This window comes from Oncorhynchus gorbuscha, linkage group LG04, assembly GCF_021184085.1.
Source record: "Oncorhynchus gorbuscha isolate QuinsamMale2020 ecotype Even-year linkage group LG04, OgorEven_v1.0, whole genome shotgun sequence".
Taxonomy (NCBI): Eukaryota; Metazoa; Chordata; class Actinopteri; order Salmoniformes; family Salmonidae; genus Oncorhynchus; species Oncorhynchus gorbuscha.
Genome location: NC_060176.1, coordinates 73,846,905 through 73,866,904, shown reverse-complemented (window position 1 = coordinate 73,866,904; position 20,000 = coordinate 73,846,905). Strand labels below are relative to the sequence as shown.

The window sequence follows — 20,000 nt, the reverse complement described above, 5'->3', positions numbered from 1 at the left end:
TGTGTGTGTGTGTGTGTACATACTCACGTGTGTGTGTGTGTGTACATACTCACGTGTGTGTGTGTGTGTACATACTCACGTGTGTGTGTGTGTGTGTGTGTGTGTGTGTACATACTCACGTGTGTGTGTGTGTGTGTGTACATACTCACGTGTGTGTGTGTGTGTACATACTCACGTGTGTGTGTACATACTCACGTGTGTGTGTGTGTACATACTCACGTGTGTGTGTGTACATACTCACGTGTGTGTGTGTGTGTGTGTGTGTGTGTGTGTGTGTGTGTGTGTGTGTGTGTGTGTGTGTGTGTGTGTGTGTGTGTGTGTGTGTGTGTGTGTGTGTGTGTGTGTACATACTCACGTGTGTGTGTGTGTACATACTCACGTGTGTGTGTGTGTACATACTCACGTGTGTGTGTGTGTGTACATACTCACGTGTGTGTGTGTGTACATACTCACGTGTGTGTGTGTACATACTCACGTGTGTGTGTGTACATACTCACGTGTGTGTGTGTGTACATACTCACGTGTGTGTGTGTGTACATACTCACGTGTGTGTGTGTGTGTACATACTCACGTGTGTGTGTGTACATACTCACGTGTGTGTGTGTGTGTGTGTACATACTCACGTGTGTGTGTGTACATACTCACGTGTGTGTGTGTACATACTCACGTGTGTGTGTGTGTGTGTGTACATACTCACGTGTGTGTGTGTGTGTGTGTACATACTCACGTGTGTGTGTACATACTCACGTGTGTGTGTACATACTCACGTGTGTGTGTACATACTCACGTGTGTGTGTACATACTCACGTGTGTGTGTACATACTCACGTGTGTGTGTACATACTCACGTGTGTGTGTGTGTGTGTACATACTCACGTGTGTGTGTGTGTGTGTGTACATACTCACGTGTGTGTGTGTGTGTGTGTGTGTACATACTCACGTGTGTGTGTGTGTGTGTGTACATACTCACGTGTGTGTGTGTGTGTGTGTACATACTCACGTGTGTGTGTGTGTGTGTGTGTGTGTACATACTCACGTGTGTGTGTGTGTGTGTGTGTGTGTGTACACTCGCGTGTGTGTGTGTGTGTGTGTGTGTGTGTGTGTGTGTGTGTGTGTGTGTGTGTGTGTGTGTGTGTGTGTGTGTGTGTGTGTGTGTGTGTGTGTGTGTGTGTGTGTGTGTGTGTGTGTACATACTCACGTGTGTGTGTGTACATACTCACGTGTGTGTGTGTACATACTCACGTGTGTGTGTGTACATACTCACGTGTGTGTGTGTACATACTCACGTGTGTGTGTGTACATACTCACGTGTGTGTGTGTACATACTCACGTGTGTGTGTGTACATACTCACGTGTGTGTGTGTGTGTGTGTGTACATACTCACGTGTGTGTGTGTGTGTGTGTGTGTGTACATATGTGTGTGTGTGTGTACATACTCGTGTGTGTGTGTGTGTGTGTGTGTACATACTCGTGTGTGTGTGTGTGTGTGTACATACTCACGTGTGTGTGTACATACTGTGTGTGTGTACATACTCACGTGTGTGTGTGTGTGTGTGGTACATACTCACGTGTGTGTGTGTACTCACGTGTGTGTGTGTACATACTCACGTGTGTGTGTGTGTGTGTGTGTGTACATACTCACGTGTGTGTGTGTACATACTCACGTGTGTGTGTGTGTGTGTGTACATACTCACGTGTGTGTGTGTGTACATACTCACGTGTGTGTGTGCGTGTACATCTCACGTGTGTGCGTGTACATACTCACGTGTGTGTGTACATACTCACGTGTGTGTGTGTACATACTCACGTGTGTGTGTGTGTACATACTCACGTGTGTGCGTGTACATACTCACGTGTGTGTGTGTGTACATACTCACGTGTGTGTGTGTGTGTGTGTGTGTGTGTACATACTCACGTTTGTGTGTGTGCATACTCACGTGTGTGTGTGTGTGTGTACATACTCACGTGTGTGTGTGTACATACTCACGTGTGTGTGTGTGTGTGTGTGTGTACATACTCACGTGTGTGTGTGTGTGTGTGTGTGTGTGTACATACTCACGTGTGTGTGTGTGTGTACATACTCACGTGTGTGTGTGTGTGTACATACTCACGTGTGTGTGTGTGTGTACATACTCACGTGTGTGTGTGTACATACTCACGTGTGTGTGTGTGTGTGTACATACTCACGTGTGTGTGTGTGTGTGTGTACATACTCACGTGTGTGTGTGTGTGTGTGTACATACTCGCGCGTGTGTGTGTGTGTACATACTCGTGTGTGTGTGTGTGTACATACTCACGTGTGTGTGTGTGTGTACATACTCACGTGTGTGTGTGTGTACATACTCACGTGTGTGTGTGTGTACATACTCACGTGTGTGTGTGTGTACATACTCACGTGTGTGTGTGTGTGTACATACTCACGTGTGTGTGTGTGTGTGTGTGTGTACATACTCACGTGTGTGTGTGTGTACATACTCACGTGTGTGTGTGTGTGTACATACTCACGTGTGTGTGTGTGTGTACATACTCACGTGTGTGTGTGTGTGTACATACTCGCGTGTGTGTGTGTGTGTACATACTCGCGTGTGTGTGTGTGTGTACATACTCGCGTGTGTGTGTGTGTGTGTGTACATACTCGCGTGTGTGTGTGTGTGTACATACTCGCGTGTGTGTGTGTGTGTGTACATACTCGCGTGTGTGTGTGTGTGTGTACATACTCACGTGTGTGTGTGTGTACATACTCACGTGTGTGTGTGTGTGTGTACATACTCACGTGTGTGTGTGTGTGTGTACATACTCACGTGTGTGTGTGTGTGTGTACATACTCACGTGTGTGTGTGTGTGTACATACTCACGTGTGTGTGTGTGTGTACATACTCACGTGTGTGTGTGTGTGTGTGTGTGTGTGTGTACATACTCACGTGTGTGTGTGTGTGTGTGTGTACATACTCACGTGTGTGTGTGTGTGTACATACTCACGTGTGTGTGTACATACTCACGTGTGTGTGTGTGAACATACTCACGTGTGTGCGTGTACATACTCACGTGTGTGTGTGTGTGTGTGTGTGTGTGTGTGTGTGTGTGTGTGTGTGTGTGTGTGTGTGTGTGTGTGTGTGTGTGTGTGTGTGTGTGTGTGTGTGTGTGTGTGTGTGTGTGTGTACGTATATATACACACACACACGTGAGTATGTACACACACACACTCACACACGTGAGTATGTATACACACACGTGAGTATGTATACAGTGGGGCAAAAAAATAAGTATTTAGTCAGCCACCAATTGCGCAAGTTCTCCCACTTAAAAAGATGAGGCCTGTAATTTTCATCATAGGTACACTTCAACTATGACAGATAAAATGAGAAAAAAATCCAGAAAATCACATTGTTTATATCAATAATTTGTTATATACTCTTTGTTGGCAATGACAGAGGTCAAAGTCTTCACAAGGTTTTCACACACTGTTGCTGGTATTTTGGCCCATTCCTCCATGCAGATCTCCTCTAGAGCAGTGATGTTTTGGGCATGTTGCTGGGCAACACAGACTTTCAACTCCCTCCAAAGATTTTCTATGGGGTTGAGATCTGGAGACTGGCTAGGCCACTCCAGGACCTTGAAATGCTTCTTAGGAAGCCACTCCTTTGTTGCCCGGGCGGGGCGGTGTGTTTGGGATCATTGTCATGCTGAAAGACCCAGCCACGTTTCATCTTCAATGTTTGTTACTTTGGTCTCAGCTCTCTGCAGGTCATTCACTAGGTCCCCCCCGTGTGGTACTGGGATATTTGCTCACCGTTCATGTGATAATTTTGACCCCACGGGGTGAGATCTTGCGTGGAGTCCCAGATCGAGGGAGATTATCAGTGGTCTTGTATGTCTTCCATTTCCTAATAATTGCTCCCACAGTTGATTTCTTCAAACCAAGCTGCTTACCTAGTGTAGATTCAGTCTTCCCAGCCTAGTGCAGGTCTACAATTTTGTTTCTGGTGTCCTTTGACAGCTCTTTGGTCTTGGCCATAGTGGAGTTTGTAGTGTGACTGTTTGAGGTTGTGGACAGGTGTGGAAAGAACTGAAAACTGCTGTTCACAAATTCTCTCCATCCAAACCTCACTGAGCTCAAGCTGTTTTGCAAGGAGGAATGGGAAAAAATGTCTCTCGATGTACAAAACTGATAGAGACATACCCCAAGCGACTTACAGCTGTAATCGCAGCAAAAGGTGGCGCTACAAAGTATTAATTTAAGGGGGCTGAATAATTTTGCACGCCCAATTTTTCAGTTTTTGATTTGTTAAAAAAGTTTGAAATAACCAATAAATGTAGTTCCACTTCATGATTGTGTCCCACTTGTTGTTGATTCTTCAACAAAAAAAATACAGTTTTATATCTTTGTTTGAAGCCTGAAAGGTGGCAAAGTTCAAGGGGGCCGAATACTTTCGCAAGGCACTGTGTGTGTGTGTGTGTGTGTGTGTGTGTGTGTGTGTGTGTGTGTGTGTGTGTGTGTGTGTGTGTGTGTGTGTGTGTGTGTGTGTGTGTGTGTGTGTGTGTGTGTGTGTATGTGTGTGTGTATCTATGTGTGTGTGTATCTATGTGTGTGTGTATCTATGTGTGTGTGTATCTATGTGTGTGTGTATCTATGTGTGTGTGTATCTATATGTGTGTGTATCTATATGTGTGTATATATGTGTACACACATATACACATACACACATATATATACACATACACACATATACACATACATATATACACACATACATATATACACACATATACACATACACACATATGTATATATGTATATATATGTGTGTATGTATATATGTATGTATGTATGTATGTATATATGTATGTATATATGTGTATGTATATATGTATATGTATATATATATACATATGTATATGTATATATGTGTGTGTGTGCACACACTGCATTCGGAAAGTATTCAGACCCCTTGATTTTTTTTGACACTTACGTTAGCCTAATTTTAAAATGGATTACATTTTTTCAGCAATCTACACACAGTAACCCATAATGACAGAAACAGGTTTTTAGATTTTTTTAAACACATTTCTTAACATTTCAGTTGTGTATTTTTAAGTATTCAGACTCACTACATTGTTGAAGCACCTTTGGCAGCGATTACAGCCTCAAGTCTTCTTTGGGTGTGCCGCTACAAGTTAATCAAGGTGAAATAAAATAAAGTTTGGCACACCTGTATTTAGCGAGTTTCTCCCATTCTGCTCTGTCAGTTTGGATGGGGAGCATCACTGCACAGCTATTTTCAGGTCTCTCCAGAGTTCGATCAGGTTCAAGTCTGGGCTCTGGCTGGGCCACTCAAGGACATTCAGAGATTTGTTCCGAAGCCACCCCTACATGGTCTTGACTGTGTGCTTAGGGTCGTTGTCGTGTTGGAAGGTGACCCTTCGCCCCAGTCTGAGCGCTCTGGAGCAGGTTTTCATCAAGGATCTTCCCCAGACTGAAAAACATCCTCACAGCATGATGCTACCACCATCATGCTTCACTGTAGGGATAGTGCCAGGTTTCCTCTGCTCGGCATTCAGACCAAAGTGTTCAATCTTGGTTTCATCAGACCAGAGAATCTTGTTTCTTATGGTCTGAGAGTCCTTTGGGTGCCTTTTGGGAAAACTCCAAGCGGGCTGTTATTTGCCTTTTTACTGAGGAGTGGCTTCCGTCTGGCCACTACATAAAGGCCTGATTGGTGGAGTGCTGCAGACATGGTTGTCCATCTGGAAGGTTCTTCCATCTCCACAAAGGAACTCTGGAGCTCTGTCAGAGTGACCATCGGGTTCTTGGTCACCTCCCTGACCATGGCCCTTCTCCCCTGATTGCTCAGTTTGGCCGGGCGACCAGCTCGAGCAAGTCTTGGTGGTGCCAAACATCTTCCATTTAAGAATGATGGGGGCAATTATGTCCTTGGGGACCTTCAATGCTGCAGAAATGTTTTTGTACCCTTCCCCAGATCTGTGCCTCGACACGATCCTGTCTCGGATCTCAACGGACAAATCCTTCGACCTCATGGCTTGCTTTTTGCTCTGAAATGCAGTCAACTGTGGGACCTTATATAGACAGGTGTGTGCCTCATGTCCAATCAATTGAATTTACCACAGGTGGACACCAAGTTGTAGAAACATCAAGGATGATCGATGGAAAAAGGATCCACCGGAGATCAATTTCGAGTCTCATTGCAAAGGGTCTGAGTACTGCGTGGTCATACTTGCGTACTATTGTTTGTACAGATGAACATGGTACCTTCAGGCGTTTGGAAATTGCTCCCAAGAATGAACCAGACTTGTGGAGGTCTACAATTTTTGAGGTCTTGCCTGATTCCTTTTGATTTTCCCATGGTGTCAAGTAGAGGCACTGAGTTTGAAGGTAGGCCTTGAAATACATTCACAGGTATACCTCCAATTGACTCAAATGATGTCAATTAGCCAATCAGAAGCTTCTAAAGCCATGACATCCTTTTCTGGAATTTTCCAAGCTGTTTATAGGCAGTCAACTTAGTATATGTAAACTTTTGACCCACTGGAATTGTGATACAGTGAAAGAATCTGTCTGTAAACAATTGTTGGGATAATGTATTGCGTCATGTACAAAGTAGATGTCCGAAACTATAGTTTAACAAGAAATTTGTGGAGTGGTTGAAAAACGAGTTTTAAAGACTAAGTGTATGTAAACTTCTGACATCAACTATATAGTGCATCAACCCGATTAGCCTGTTCGTATCGGAGCATGAGGTCTGATGCCGTCTGCCAGACGATCAGGGAGAGAAAAGATCGTAGCTCGGGTGGGTCCTGTGGTGTCGTCATGGAAACTTGATGTCGTGTTAACACTTTACATAAAGATATTAACATTCTGCACAAACATATTTAAAAAATAGATGCTATTAATACAGCTACAATTGTGGGAATATACAGTATATGGGACCGTATATGGGACAGTATATGGGACAGTATATGGGACTCAGCACAAAAAGGATGTTCCAAGTCAGTCTGTTTCTGTCAGCATAAATACTGTGATCCCTCTGTCTTCAGGTCAGAGTTCATCCGCTGTCCTGGTTCCATTCTCCCTGCACCGCTGGAGCTCCGAACCCAGCCTAGCCCACTGCAGCCCCAGCCTGCTCCCCTCTCCAGACCCCCTTCCCCAGCCCAGGCTCCCTCTCCTACGCCCTGCGCCCTTCCCAGACCTTTCCACCTCGGGTCCCCTGCGTCGGAGCGAGTCTGTGGGCCGCAGACCTATTCTGCGTCACCCCCACCCACCCCTCCTCACTCAACGGGACTCCGACTACGAACTGGAGCCAGACAGAGGCCGCAAGCGGGCCATCGACAACCAGTACATGTTCCTCTAACTGAAGCCAGACCGGGGCCATCAACAACCAGTATATGTTCCTCTAATTGGTGGACTCCCGGTCACAGCCGACCCAGTGGTGGCTCTGAGACTCCAAATGAGCGAAGGACAGACTCATGAGTGAACGTGTATGCCACAGTGGAAGTCTGTCTCGTGGGCTGGGTGTCAGAGGTCCGACCCGAGTGTCCATTGTGAATGTATTTTTTAGGAAAGTGTCTAATCTTGTTATGATTGTCATTTTCTGAAGCGGCTGTCGTGGTCCTTCTAAGGGACGTTGCTACATGGGAGTGAGTGGCGCTGGTATGGAAGGTCTTCCCTCAGTCCCTCCCTTCTATAGGGGTCTGTTCACTCCCTCCACACATACACTCCATTTAAATGAATTCTGTTTTTTGATACCCTGTGTATTAGTGTATCTCAAATGCACACATTGTGTACTTTTACACACTGTGTATTTTAGTACGCAGACTATTTTTGTAGGAATATGAAGGTGTTGAAAAAATAATAATTAAAAAACTTAACTGTGATGAGCTTAAGGCTGTTACGGTGACGAGTCATGACCACAGTCAAATTCCATGTGACTAGCCTTCTCAAACTGCGCTCTCTGATGGTTAGTAGCCTACCAAACGTGCCAGTCGCTCAGCACTATTGTCCCTCTAATCACTCTTGACATCAATGCAAATCAAACACTTCATGAGAGCTCATGTTGCACAACATTTTTATAGGCTATGCAATTGCGTGAGAAAAGCGTTTTGATGGCCTCTAATAAAGAGGCACAGCTTTCTATAATCTAGGCCTACTATATTTCTCAACTTTCCTAATATTAAGCACATTGCTTCTCTTTACAACATGAGTATAGCCAAACTGGCTGTAATGAAAATGAACCACGGGAAAAGCAACCTCCATTCGCTATTTTAAGTGCGTAGATTACACATTCTTTCCACCCCTCTTCCGACAGGTGCAAGATAATGGTCCATCATTAAGTATAGGTAAAGACAAGATTAGTCTGATGGGTGACAATATTTGGCTATCACTCATGATGCCCAGGGTGTGCAATAAGGTAAGGTTTTTTTGCAACTTTTTCTAATCATAGTCGCACATGTCATGTAGCCTAGACCATTATTACGGTGTAGAGACCAACTGACGTACATTTCAAAAGTTTGGGGTCACTTAGACATGTCCTTGTTTTTGAAAGAAAATTGCATTCTTTTGTCCATTAAAATAACAAATTGATCAGAAATACATTGTTAATGTTGTAAATGACTTGTTTATGGAATATCTACAGAGGCCCATTATCAGCAACAAGCACTCCTGTGTTCCAATGGCATGTTGTTAGCTAATCCAAGTTTATCATTTTAAAAGGCTAATTGATTATTAGAAAACCTTTTTACAATTGTTAGCATCGCTGAAAACTGGCCTTTAGACTAGTTCAGTATCTGGAGCATCAGCATTTGTGGGTTAGATTACAGGCTCAAAATGTCCAGAAACAAAGAACTTTCTTCTGAAACGTCAGTCTATCCTTGTTCTAAGAATTGAACGCTATTCCATGGGAGAAATTGCCAAGAAACTGAAGATCTCGTACAACAATGAACTACTCCCTTCACAGAACATTGCAAACTGGCTCTAACCAGAATAGAAAGGAGTGGGAGGCCCTGGTGCACAACTGAGCAAGTGGACAAGTACATTTGTGTCTAGTTTGTGACAGACGCCTCAAGTCCTCAACTGACAGCTTCATTAAATAGTACTCGCAGAGGCGCGACCCCGGGATGCTGGCCTTCTAGGCAGAGTTCCTCTGTCCAGTGTCTGTTCTTTTGCCCATCTTTTCTTTTTATTTGCAACTCTGCCTAGAAGGCCAGCATCCCGGAGTCGCCTCTTCACTGTTGACGTAGGTGTTTTGTTGGTACTATTTAATGAATCTGTCTGTTTCGAACTAGACATTAGTCCTCTTGCTCAGTTGTGCACCAGGGACTCCCACTCCTATTCTAATCTGGTTAAAGCCAGTTTGCGCTGTTCTGTGAAGGGAGTAGTACACAGAATTGTACGAGATCTTCAGGATTAGCTAACACAACACAGGAGTGATGGTTGCTTATAATGGGCCTCTGTATGTAGATATGCCATAACAAAATCAGCCGTTTCCAGCTACAGTAGTCATTTACAACATAAACCATGTCTACACTGTATTTCTGATCAATTTGATGTTACTTTAAAAATACATTCGTGACCCCAAACTTTTGAACGGTAGTGTACATCAAAAGTAACTGACAAAGTCATCAATATTTGAAAACACAGAATCCCAAACAATGTTCAGAAATATGAGATGTTCTCATTTACCATAAAAATGCACCTTTTTATAATAAAGCATTACATGTCTAATTGCATTTGCAGACTTATGTAAGATGGCTTACTATTTGTAATGTGATGAGTAGATAGTCATAATTTAGGCAAATAATAACTGAATCACTGTTGGTAAAACAAAAAAGACCGTTCAGTCCATTGCTGAGCACGTATAGCAGGCCAAGGCTATATAGGATACGTTTCTTCTTTGCATGTGAAAAATGGCCTTTTTATAACTGCAATTCTACTACACTTCATATGGCGGGAGACATTAGCATCTTTTTCTTTTAATAGGACAAATTAAAATGAGTAGCCTACTCAGCTGACAGTGACCGTATTATAGGCCTACGAGAAGGGGTGAGACGTGTCCATCCTAAACTGGAAATCATTTTTCAAAAACAAACTTAAGTGGCACTGACCCAACAATGTTCACTCAATTAAGTTGAGAATTTTGATAAGACAATAAGTCCTTTCACTGTCTTCTCTTTACAGCATTAATCATTTGCTTTCCAAACTGTTTTCCCGCAATTGTATTTTGAAATATTGCTCTATGCCTGGCCTCTCTAATTTTCAGACATTCGCAACTCAACAAATATCTGCCAAATTGAACTGCCTTTCCTTCCAAATATAGGCCATGTGATTTAAAACAGTTTTATTTTGAATGATTATATTTATTAATTATTTATGTTTAGGCAAATTAGGCTATATAATTTTGGCAATTTTAATTAAATTTCCTTTGGGAGAATCTTACCTTTTTAATATGCAAGCATAGGGGAAGCTAACTGCACGTGACCTCCATATGCTGTTAGATTGCAGGCTACATGGGATTTGTGGGCCATTCTAATAAAAATATTACACATATTAGGCTATATGTAAAGACCATATTAAATTGAGAATAGGCTGAAGGGTGAGATTATCAAGTGCTTGTCAAATTGTGATTGAGAGACTGAAGTGTGCAGCCTGCACAAGAAACAGAGCTAATGCCTTTCATGCGACTATTAAAAATAACATCCCTACTAAAGTTATTTAAAAAAACTAAGCATATAGAAGTACATATTTGTTAACTACTCAACATAGACTAGCCGCATGTGCGCACTCCCTCCAGGATATTTTTTATATATTCATTCTATAAAATAAATGCCACGCAATTCCAAGCATATCTTGTCTGCTAAATGAACTAGTGTAGCCCACAGCCATATCAGGGTCTAACATAAGTACAACTCAGTATGCTATTCTGAAATAGACATTTTCTTTGTTTCTTTAGAACTGTCTAAAATGAATAATGGATTTAATGTGATGGTGTAACAGGCATTACTGTAGAGACCAGCAGTTATTGGCTTGACAATTTCATGATCTCCACAACCCTAAATGAGCCTTCCATGTAGGTTTGGAAGAGGCTCATAGTTGGAGTGTGTTGGTGCTAAACCTCAAGAGATGTGACTGAATAAAGGGTTTGGGAGGAGACATGAAACCCAACCTAGTCTTTGGTCCTCACACTCAGTTGTACAAAACCTTTTACACAATGATGATATGACAGTTTGTCTACCCAATAACATTTACACAAACCTTGTGTAAAAATATCACCGTTGTAAAACCTGAATGTGTACAGGGCCAAAGATTAGCATGAAACAGAAAGGTCCTTACATGTGCTCTCCATCGCTACCAGGAAGTAATGGATAACTCATCCTGGTCCTCTCTTAAGGCATTTTTATGGCTCGTAAAATGTTTGCAGATGCTACATTTGAATGTTTGTCTATGGCTTCTTAATCATCGAGCTCTAGAAAGCAGCCCTCACTAAGAACCCATGTGGGTCCTTAACACTGTGCACAACCATTCTGGTATACATTTGTTTATTAAACACTTTCTGAAAATTCTCTAACACCCTTCACTTTTCTGTATGTAGCCCTTTCCCCTTGCTTAACACTAACTTAGCAGTGACACTTTAGTCAGCGACTCATCAACCTCGATGTCATGCAGTATTTATGGTAATCATAGGGTTTCCTGTTTAAGAAATGCACAAAGGCAGGTTGATCTTAGACATGATCAGGATATTTTATTTTCATTGCATAATTGAGCTACAAATGTATCAAGGGTATCTTCCAAAATTGAAACTGACATTAAGTGTTTAGGTGGGGTGGGGCAATAGACAATTGTAAAGTACGGTTGGTCTCCTGCACTTAAGTTTAAACTAAACCCAAACGTCTGTTCTGCGAAAGGAAATCAACGGTATCAGTCCCTCTGACCTGTAGAGAGAGACTGCTTGACTGCCTCCGGGCCTGACGTTAGAAATTAGTGCAATAACAGATTTCCCATGATTTGACTTATTGAACAACACTTTATATTATGGCTGAACCTGTACACTGGAGAAACAAACCATTCATACTTGGCATCCAGCAATAAAGATCACCCCTACTTACGTCAGTGTCAAGCTTCGAGTGCATTCCATCACTGCAGACCTGGGTTGCTGCTTCCTCTTCAACTGTCTGCACATAGGTTTGTTTTATACTCCCAAGGAAACAGTGCAAATGGATTGGCATCAAAACACATAGAAACCATGTTTGATGCCATTACCACCTGCCAATCCTCACCAATTAAAAAAATGTGCCTCCAACCTCCTGTGCTCAGGTATTAGAACATTTGCTTGCAAGCATTTATTTTGGCCCCTGAGCGATGCCTTGGCTGACATTTGTACATTGAGTTCAACTGATGAATGCATGTCTTCTCAATACTGTTGATTCTATTTATGTATTAGCACTGTAACATTCCATCACTAAGAAAACCACCCCAAAGCTTTTGTCGATCTTTGATCAATTGTTACATTTCCCTCAGTTATAAGCATTCTAAATTTATATAAACTGTATATTTGACTTTTGGAAAATAAAGCTAACCAAAACACATTTGTGACTGAAAAAGCTCCACACCTCCCTCGTGGTTTCATGTTTATCTACAAATATCACTTGGAGTCAACAAGTGTTCCCCGAAATGATTAAGTGGCTCCACCACAAAGCCCTATAATGTCTTCACGTGTTTAGTCTGAACAGAGGGTGCTAGGGGTTCAAATAGAACTGGGTCATTAAAGGGTGTCGCTAAGGGACCTGGGAAACATTTTTCTTGAGCCTCGTTGATACCTGGTGCTAAAATATGTACTGATCCCATCCATATTGAGACCGGTATAGACAGTTCAGACTCACTGGGCACGTCCGAGCAGATCGTTAGTCACTGCCTTTCAAAGTATGTTGCATTATGGGGATAAAAAATATATAATTGTCCGACTTGCACCTACATGTACTTTACACAAACCATGTGATTAAAGGTCATGAAGTTGCTCTTCAACTTCATGACCTCTTGTCAACCAATGAGGTGAATTGTTTTTGACAAACATGACCAAAGACGTGACTGAAACGGGAAACAACTTTGCTGCGTTTCATGTAAGACTAATGGATATTAACAAATTGTGATCTGAGGGTTACCAATTGATTGTATCATGTAGCCTACACACACACGATTTCAGTTTGTGTGAGATATTGGAGGTTGAGATGTTTACTTGGACAAATAAACTTTCATTAACAATAGCTTATGTTGATCTGAGCTTTGCTATTGGAAATCTATAACGGTGTTCGGCTGTTGCAGATCCACTTGCCACGACTTCAGCCTCAACCGCTTAGTGACAGGTCAGGGGGTGGAGTTTATAGGTGAGTCAAATAAAGACAAGGCTCATATGGAGGTAGGTTGAAGGGTGTTAACTTGGTCGCAACCCACGTTTGTCAGTTCAAATCACAATGCTCTGTTTGTTTTCCAACCTTACCCAACTATTTTAAAATGTGATTTGTTGACTGAACAGCTTTATATCTGTGAAATAAGTGGTGCAGTTGACTAGGCATTTAGAGATCTGAAGGTCACAGGTTCTAATCTTGCAAATAGCCTTTCTAAAAAGACATCACATGCAAACTGATCTGGATGGTCAAAGTACTTCAATCAATTATACAGCCCTCTAGAATCACTGGGATAGGGGACCAGGTCCTAATCTTGTCCATGGCCTTGAGTGGTCATCTACTTTTTGACCAACTTAATTCAAACATTTGTCAAGGTCTATACATTACTTCAAAAAATGTGATTAAACAGAAAGCTAAAATAAACAGACAGTTACCCAGTTTAAAACTTTTATTTTTTTCCTAATTTTTTTAAAATGGATATCTACAAAGTAAACTGTATTTTAACTTAAGTTCCATAATGGTCAGGTGGGAAGTGGGATCACCTTAGCCATCAATTCATAAATAATACTTCAGTCCTTTTAGCCAAACTTGTTATTAATTACAGGAAGATTTTAATTTGTTTTAGTTTGGTTTGAACCTGTTCTTAAGTCTTGAATGCAGCAATAGTAGCAGCAATTAAACAGTCACTTTAAAACTGTCCCAAGTCGGAAGAATTTTCATATCAAGGTGCAGACATAATGCAAGCTCCGGTACTTTTTTTACATTCTCAATTCTTAAATTGGCAAGCCAAATCAAGTTCCACTTAGGTGTGTGTGTGGGGGGGAAAGGAGTCCTTTCTGTTATCAGCACAACTCTAAACTAATAAAACCTCTGAACATTCTGACTGGGAGAGGAACGCACATGTAGCATGATGAGAGCTGTGTGGATTCTCTGTGTGAAGACTCCGAGAGCGAGGGTGGTAGAGGGGTCCATGTTCTCCACAGTACCCTCTACAGCTGCTGCTGATGGTGCTGTTGTACTGCAGGGACAAAACACAAAATGGAACAAATCATTGATTGGCCAGTCGTGGTTAGATTAGATACAGCTGCATGTCAGCATTTATTCATATCAGTTTTCAACCAAAATGATCATTAGCAAAAAGACTGGGAAATGGGATCAAACATTGATGATGAACAACCTATTTGCCCCAATTTAAGACTTGTGTTTAGTTGAACAAGCCGTCAGGTGACTGGAGAAGTCCTCCCCGAGGCATGTAGGGATGGGGTTTCATATGGACATACCTTGGGGGTGAGCCAAGTAAGAGAAGTGAGCAGTGGAGGACACTGGGATGGGGTTGAGGGCATTCTGGGCGAGTTGGGGTTGAGGGCCACCTTGCTGCTGGGTGGCCATCAGCATCATCTGAGGGTGGCCAGGGTTACCATGGTGGGACGGCACCATCCCAGACTGGATATGGGCCTGAAGAGGGAGAGAACAAGACAGAGAAAAAAGCTTAGTAGAAAAAGATACATATAACTGTTACTGACTGATTCTATAAAAAAAGATGTGTTTTTGTTCCTGGGACCACTAACCTGCTCATATAGTATGTACTCAGAGTGAAGGGAAGGGCTTCTGAAGGTGGAGCTCACCTGCTGCATGTGGGCCATGTGGGAGGGGTTGTAGCCGTGCTGCATCTGCTGGGGGTGGAGGTAGACTGCCTGCTGGGCCGAGGAGAAGCTGCCCTGGGGGGACTGGGGGTTGGGCCCCGGGGTCATGGAGGGTGGGGTGGGGGCCAGGGCCTGGTACATCTGCTGCTGGGGCTGGTTGCCCATGTGCAGGGCCTGGGCAGCTGCAGCAGCCTGGTGCTGCTGGACGGGGCTGGGGGCCGGGTGGTTGCCACCGTGCTGCACACCCTGCTGGGACTGGCCTGTGGGGGTGGCCGAGGGCTGGGGGTGGGGATGCAGTGTGGTATTGGGGTGGGCGTACTGCTGCGGCATGGGGCCTTGTGACACTGAAACCCCCCCCAAACAAAGACTGGGTTATTGTCACGGACCAGACAGACTACACAGAAACAACATGTCAACATGTTTGCTTTGCCAAAAAGAAAAAGAATCTAACGGTTATTGCGCAATCGCACACCATTTATGCTTTTTACATGGAATTAGTGTGGCTATGCAACCGTATTACAAATCTCTCTACCACCGGTCCCAGAACCAAAATAGAGTCGCTGATTTGGTTCTGGGTGGTGAGATGAGGTACATACACACAACCAGATAGTGGGAAGAGTAGAAAATGTGGTCTGACACACAGTGGAGTCTTACCGTACATGGTGTGAGTCTGTTCACCATACTGGGTGGTGGAAGAGACCAGCTGGCCAGGATGGCCGTGGGTGGGAGGGGCCATCATCCTGGCCTGACCCTGAATCACCGGGCTGAACACATGCTGGGCCTGGGGGGGGGTAGATGGAGAACTCACTGCCTGCACGTGTGCGTTCCTATTCCAAAGACACTGCTGATGATTTTAAGGCATTCATGCGCTCATTGGAGGAGTATTGGAATACCTTCTACAAGCCCTGAAAATCTATAGGGTCTTCTTTCCATTATCCATGGTCCATAGAAGTGAGTAGAGTAGTTATTTTGGCAGATTGTTACCTGTGACTGGTAGTGGGGCATCAGTTGCTGGCTGGTAAATTGCTGTGGGCTACACGTGAAGTACTGGGCTGAGTAGGCAGGGCTCTGGGCCACGATGGGCGGCCCCGCAGCCGGGTGCATCATGGTGGGCGTGCCCTGGGGGTGGTGCTGGTCTGACCTCTGCTGGGGCATGTTGGGTACTGCAGCAGACAGTGGCATACCACAACAACCGTTCAGAACACAAACATCCAGAACAACAGGAGATATATCTGGGTGGGCAACCTTTTAAGTTAATTATTTGTCTACAATGCCGAATCCATCTATGAAAATGCTGAATTCCAAAAGCACTGTGAGTGTAACTGTTTGGCTCTCCAGCAGACTAGACAACGCCGTCAAAAGCTCCACACATAAAGCAGCGCTATCACCCGATGCCTGCCGGCTGTTACGACTACAAAACAAATGAATATTTTACTGCACAAAGTCATGAGAATGTCTTCACTATGCGTTTGCCAGACAGCTTTGGCTCCATGTGCACGCATGTGTGAGGGCAACATGTCTGACTTCTGGAAGCAGTCTTTGGCTGTTAATTTGGCAGATGAACTGTGCTATTGATGAGGACAAGGAAGACATGAGACAGCGTTGCCAGTCTCAACTTTACCTGGTCTGTAGGGCTTGGACTGGCTCAGCGTCATATGAGGCATCTGGACGTGGTACATGGCTGGAGACTGGCAGAGAAGGTCAGAAGAACACCAGGGTTAACACACTGATTTCTCAGCCCCCCTACCCTTTCAACTCTGACCTCATACACCCACAATCCATGTTCACAGCATGCCTTGTAAACTTGGAGAAGAAGGGTTGTCTGGTCTCATGCATACACCCGTCTGTCCACACTGGGCTCCCCTTCTATCAGCTGGATGACTGAAACATGCACTTAATATTCTACTTTCATCTGCACATTATCAATGCAGGCTAATCAAATGGCAACATTTGCTCTGCATTTCTTCAGTTTGTAAACTAAAAATGAAGACATTCTTAAGTCTGGGAATAAATAAAAAAATTGCTAAGGTAGCGAGACCATTAGTTGTCAAATGAACCAAAGTAAGCTGTTAAAAACGAAGATAAGATCGACAACTAGAAACAATTGCAATAAGAAATTGGCAAACCAACATCTGATGGGACATTTTCAAGCAAGCAAAACATCACATACGGATTTGGACATAAAAGGTAAGAAAAAAAAAGAGTAGAAAGCTTAAGAAATGCACAAACCTTCCAGATAATGCTTTTCTAATGGAGAGAGGAAAGGGAGAAACAACAGAACCATTCTTTAGTGGCTTGTTTGTGGTAACTAGAAAATGTTTCTCTCTCAAGTGACTAATGTTGGCTCACCATAGCAACTTCAAGACCAAAATAGATTTATTTCTTACAATATCTGCCACAGAGATGTATTGTATGTGCTTTTGGAGACAGCGCATGTCCAGAGATCTCCATCACACAATTGCATAGTTCAGAACGGATTCACTAGTCTCAAACTGCATTCTAGAGCTGGGCGGTATACCATATTTTACTATATACACACACACACACACACACACACAGGTATTTATGCACAGACCGGTTTGAGTTTTTACTTTACCTTCTATAGGGGTATTTGAATGTTTGGTTCGTTTAATGTGATACACCGTGTGTAACGTTAACTTTTATAGTTTACTCCACTACTTGAGTCATCCCTCTCCATGCCGCTTCCACACAGACCTAGTCCATCCCTGTCACTCAAGGAGCGCATTTGTTGTTGCTTGACCACCTGACACTTTTGTTCAGGTCTGCATGGTCAATGCAGCACATGCAACAAATTTTCATTTTTGCTTATGGATTTAATATAAATCCACAAACATACTATAATTACTTTGTGCTTCTTACATCTGCAAACAGCTAGTTTTTATTTTCTTAGCCACTAATGCTAATTGCAAGTTGGCTGTATGAATAAAGATGTAATGTAGCCAAAGACTATAGGGTCCCCTTGGAAACACTGATCAACACTTTGGTTCCTACCCTGTCACAATAACATGTTTCATTCGTTGTCATGTCACTGTATTCAAAGTGCCCACCATTATTTATATTCTATTTCTAAAAGTTCACCCAAGTGGTTTGATCTAAATCGCAATTGCAACATCTGGTTAAAAATAAGGCCTAGTATTTTTGTCCGCAGTGTGGAAATGATCTCAAATGAGTGCAGGAAATTATTTTAGGTTGAAGTTGAATTAAACAGTATAAAACAATCAGAATGGAGAATGGCCCATTGTAATCACTTATAATGTATGTGTTGCCACCCTAGGGTCACACTACTCAAAGCAAATTTAGAACTTTTATTGATCAAAAACAAAATAACATAAAAAATTTAAAAAAATACCATGACATTTTGGCGATATGGCCCAGCCCTACTGCATTCACTCCCGAGTCCTACATTACTCCCAACTGGCCTACACCAAAACAGGACTAGCATCAAGACAACGCTGCTGTATACTGACAGGTGATACTCAGAAAAAAAATAATTCAAGCTCGACTCAAACCCACCTGAAGTCTCCCGAAATGTCACAAACCAATACAAAGAAGCAGTAGGCTACTCTACATGAGTTCAGACAGTGAGTAAATGACTGTGGAATGGTGAAACGGTTCAGTTGGGCCAGTTGGGAGTAATGTAGGCTAAAGTAGGAAGAAAGGGCCTCTAACATATGCATGCCACAACTGCATAGAAGGACAGATGGATCATACAAATACCCCCAAATAATTGAAAAGGTGATCCTTCTGGTTGGGAATGATACATTCCAGGGTTTTTTTCTGGGTCAAAATGGGGCTTAGGTAGTGGACGTGGAGGGGCCGTGGGCATGGTCAATGGTGCAGTCTCTGACCGGAAATTTTAGAGACTCTCCCATTGTCCGCAGTGACAAAATGTAGCTGTTATGTAGCTAATTTACTCCAATCTACACATCTTGCCATGGCTTATGCCATTTGTGTGACTCAAATGTAACAAAATCAATGTGGGGCCCCATGTCTTGACAAAGATAGAACTGAATTAATTATTTGGGGAATTTGATTGTCCCCGACTGATCTTAAAATAAATAACAGCGCCATAATGTTTTCTACATACTGTACTTTATAGCTGGTTTTAGTCATTTAAGTTTACACTGAACCTTCACACATCCCACTTTTTTTTCTTTACCGTTTGGACATAAGTGGCCTGAAACACTTAGACGGCCCACCTAGAAAAAACTAGAGGTCGACCGATTAATTCAGTTTTCATAGCAGTCGGTAATCGGCATTTTTGGACACCGATCATGGCTGATTACATTGCACTCCACGAGGAGACTGCGTGGCAGGCTGACTACCTGTTATGCGAGTGCAGTAAGGAGCCAAGGTAAGTTTAAATGCTAGTAAGCACCTTAAAAAAAACAATCTTCACATATTCACAACTACACATGGTTTATGATATTACTAGTTTTTCTAGCTTGTCCTGCGTTGCATATAATCGATGCGGTGCCTGTTAATTTATCATTGAATCACAGCCTACTTCGCCAAAAGGGTGACCTTTTAAGGAGGCTGCGAATTTTCACAGCTTTTTGTTAAAAATCGCGCAAAATTTCAACGTCCTGCTACTCATGCAAGGAATATAGTATATGCATATGATTAGTATATGTGGATAGAAAACACTGAAGTTTATAAAACTGGTTAAATCATGTCTGTGACTATAACAGAACGTGTTTAGCAGGCAAAATCCCAAGGAAAACTTCACAAAAAACAAACAAAATATCCCTCCGCCAGTCTCTATTGTCTATGGCAAGGGAAAATAGTTTACAATGCCTACAGCTTCCACACGATGTCGCCAATACTGTCATTTGCTTTGAAGTTAATCCTTGGTCACATGAGAAATAGGCACTTCCTGTCATCAAGTACACAGCAGGAAGTTAAGAGAGAGCGAGAGAAAATGGAC

At 42.9% G+C, this 20,000-nt stretch overlaps 2 protein-coding genes across 4 annotated transcripts in view; one reads left to right on the top strand and one right to left on the bottom strand.

Moving 5' to 3' along the window:
- LOC124034630 (SH2B adapter protein 3-like) overlaps positions 1-9,430 on the top strand; it is a 71,587-nt gene extending 62,157 nt beyond the window's left edge. For all 3 annotated transcript variants that reach the window (XM_046348055.1, XM_046348056.1, XM_046348054.1), the window contains one exon: positions 7,053-9,430. In XM_046348055.1, coding sequence (XP_046204011.1) covers positions 7,053-7,366 — 314 coding nt within the window. In that variant the 3' untranslated portion in view covers positions 7,367-9,430. The remainder of the gene's footprint in view (positions 1-7,052) is intronic.
- A 4,412-nt stretch (positions 9,431-13,842) lies between these two features.
- The window catches only part of LOC124034629 (ataxin-2-like), a 24,902-nt gene continuing 18,744 nt past the window's right edge, over positions 13,843-20,000 (bottom strand). The window contains 6 exon segments of the mRNA XM_046348053.1: positions 13,843-14,427; positions 14,690-14,864; positions 15,035-15,396; positions 15,707-15,833; positions 16,037-16,215; positions 16,674-16,740. Of these exon segments, the coding sequence (XP_046204009.1) occupies positions 14,399-14,427; positions 14,690-14,864; positions 15,035-15,396; positions 15,707-15,833; positions 16,037-16,215; positions 16,674-16,740 (939 nt within the window). The 3' untranslated portion in view covers positions 13,843-14,398.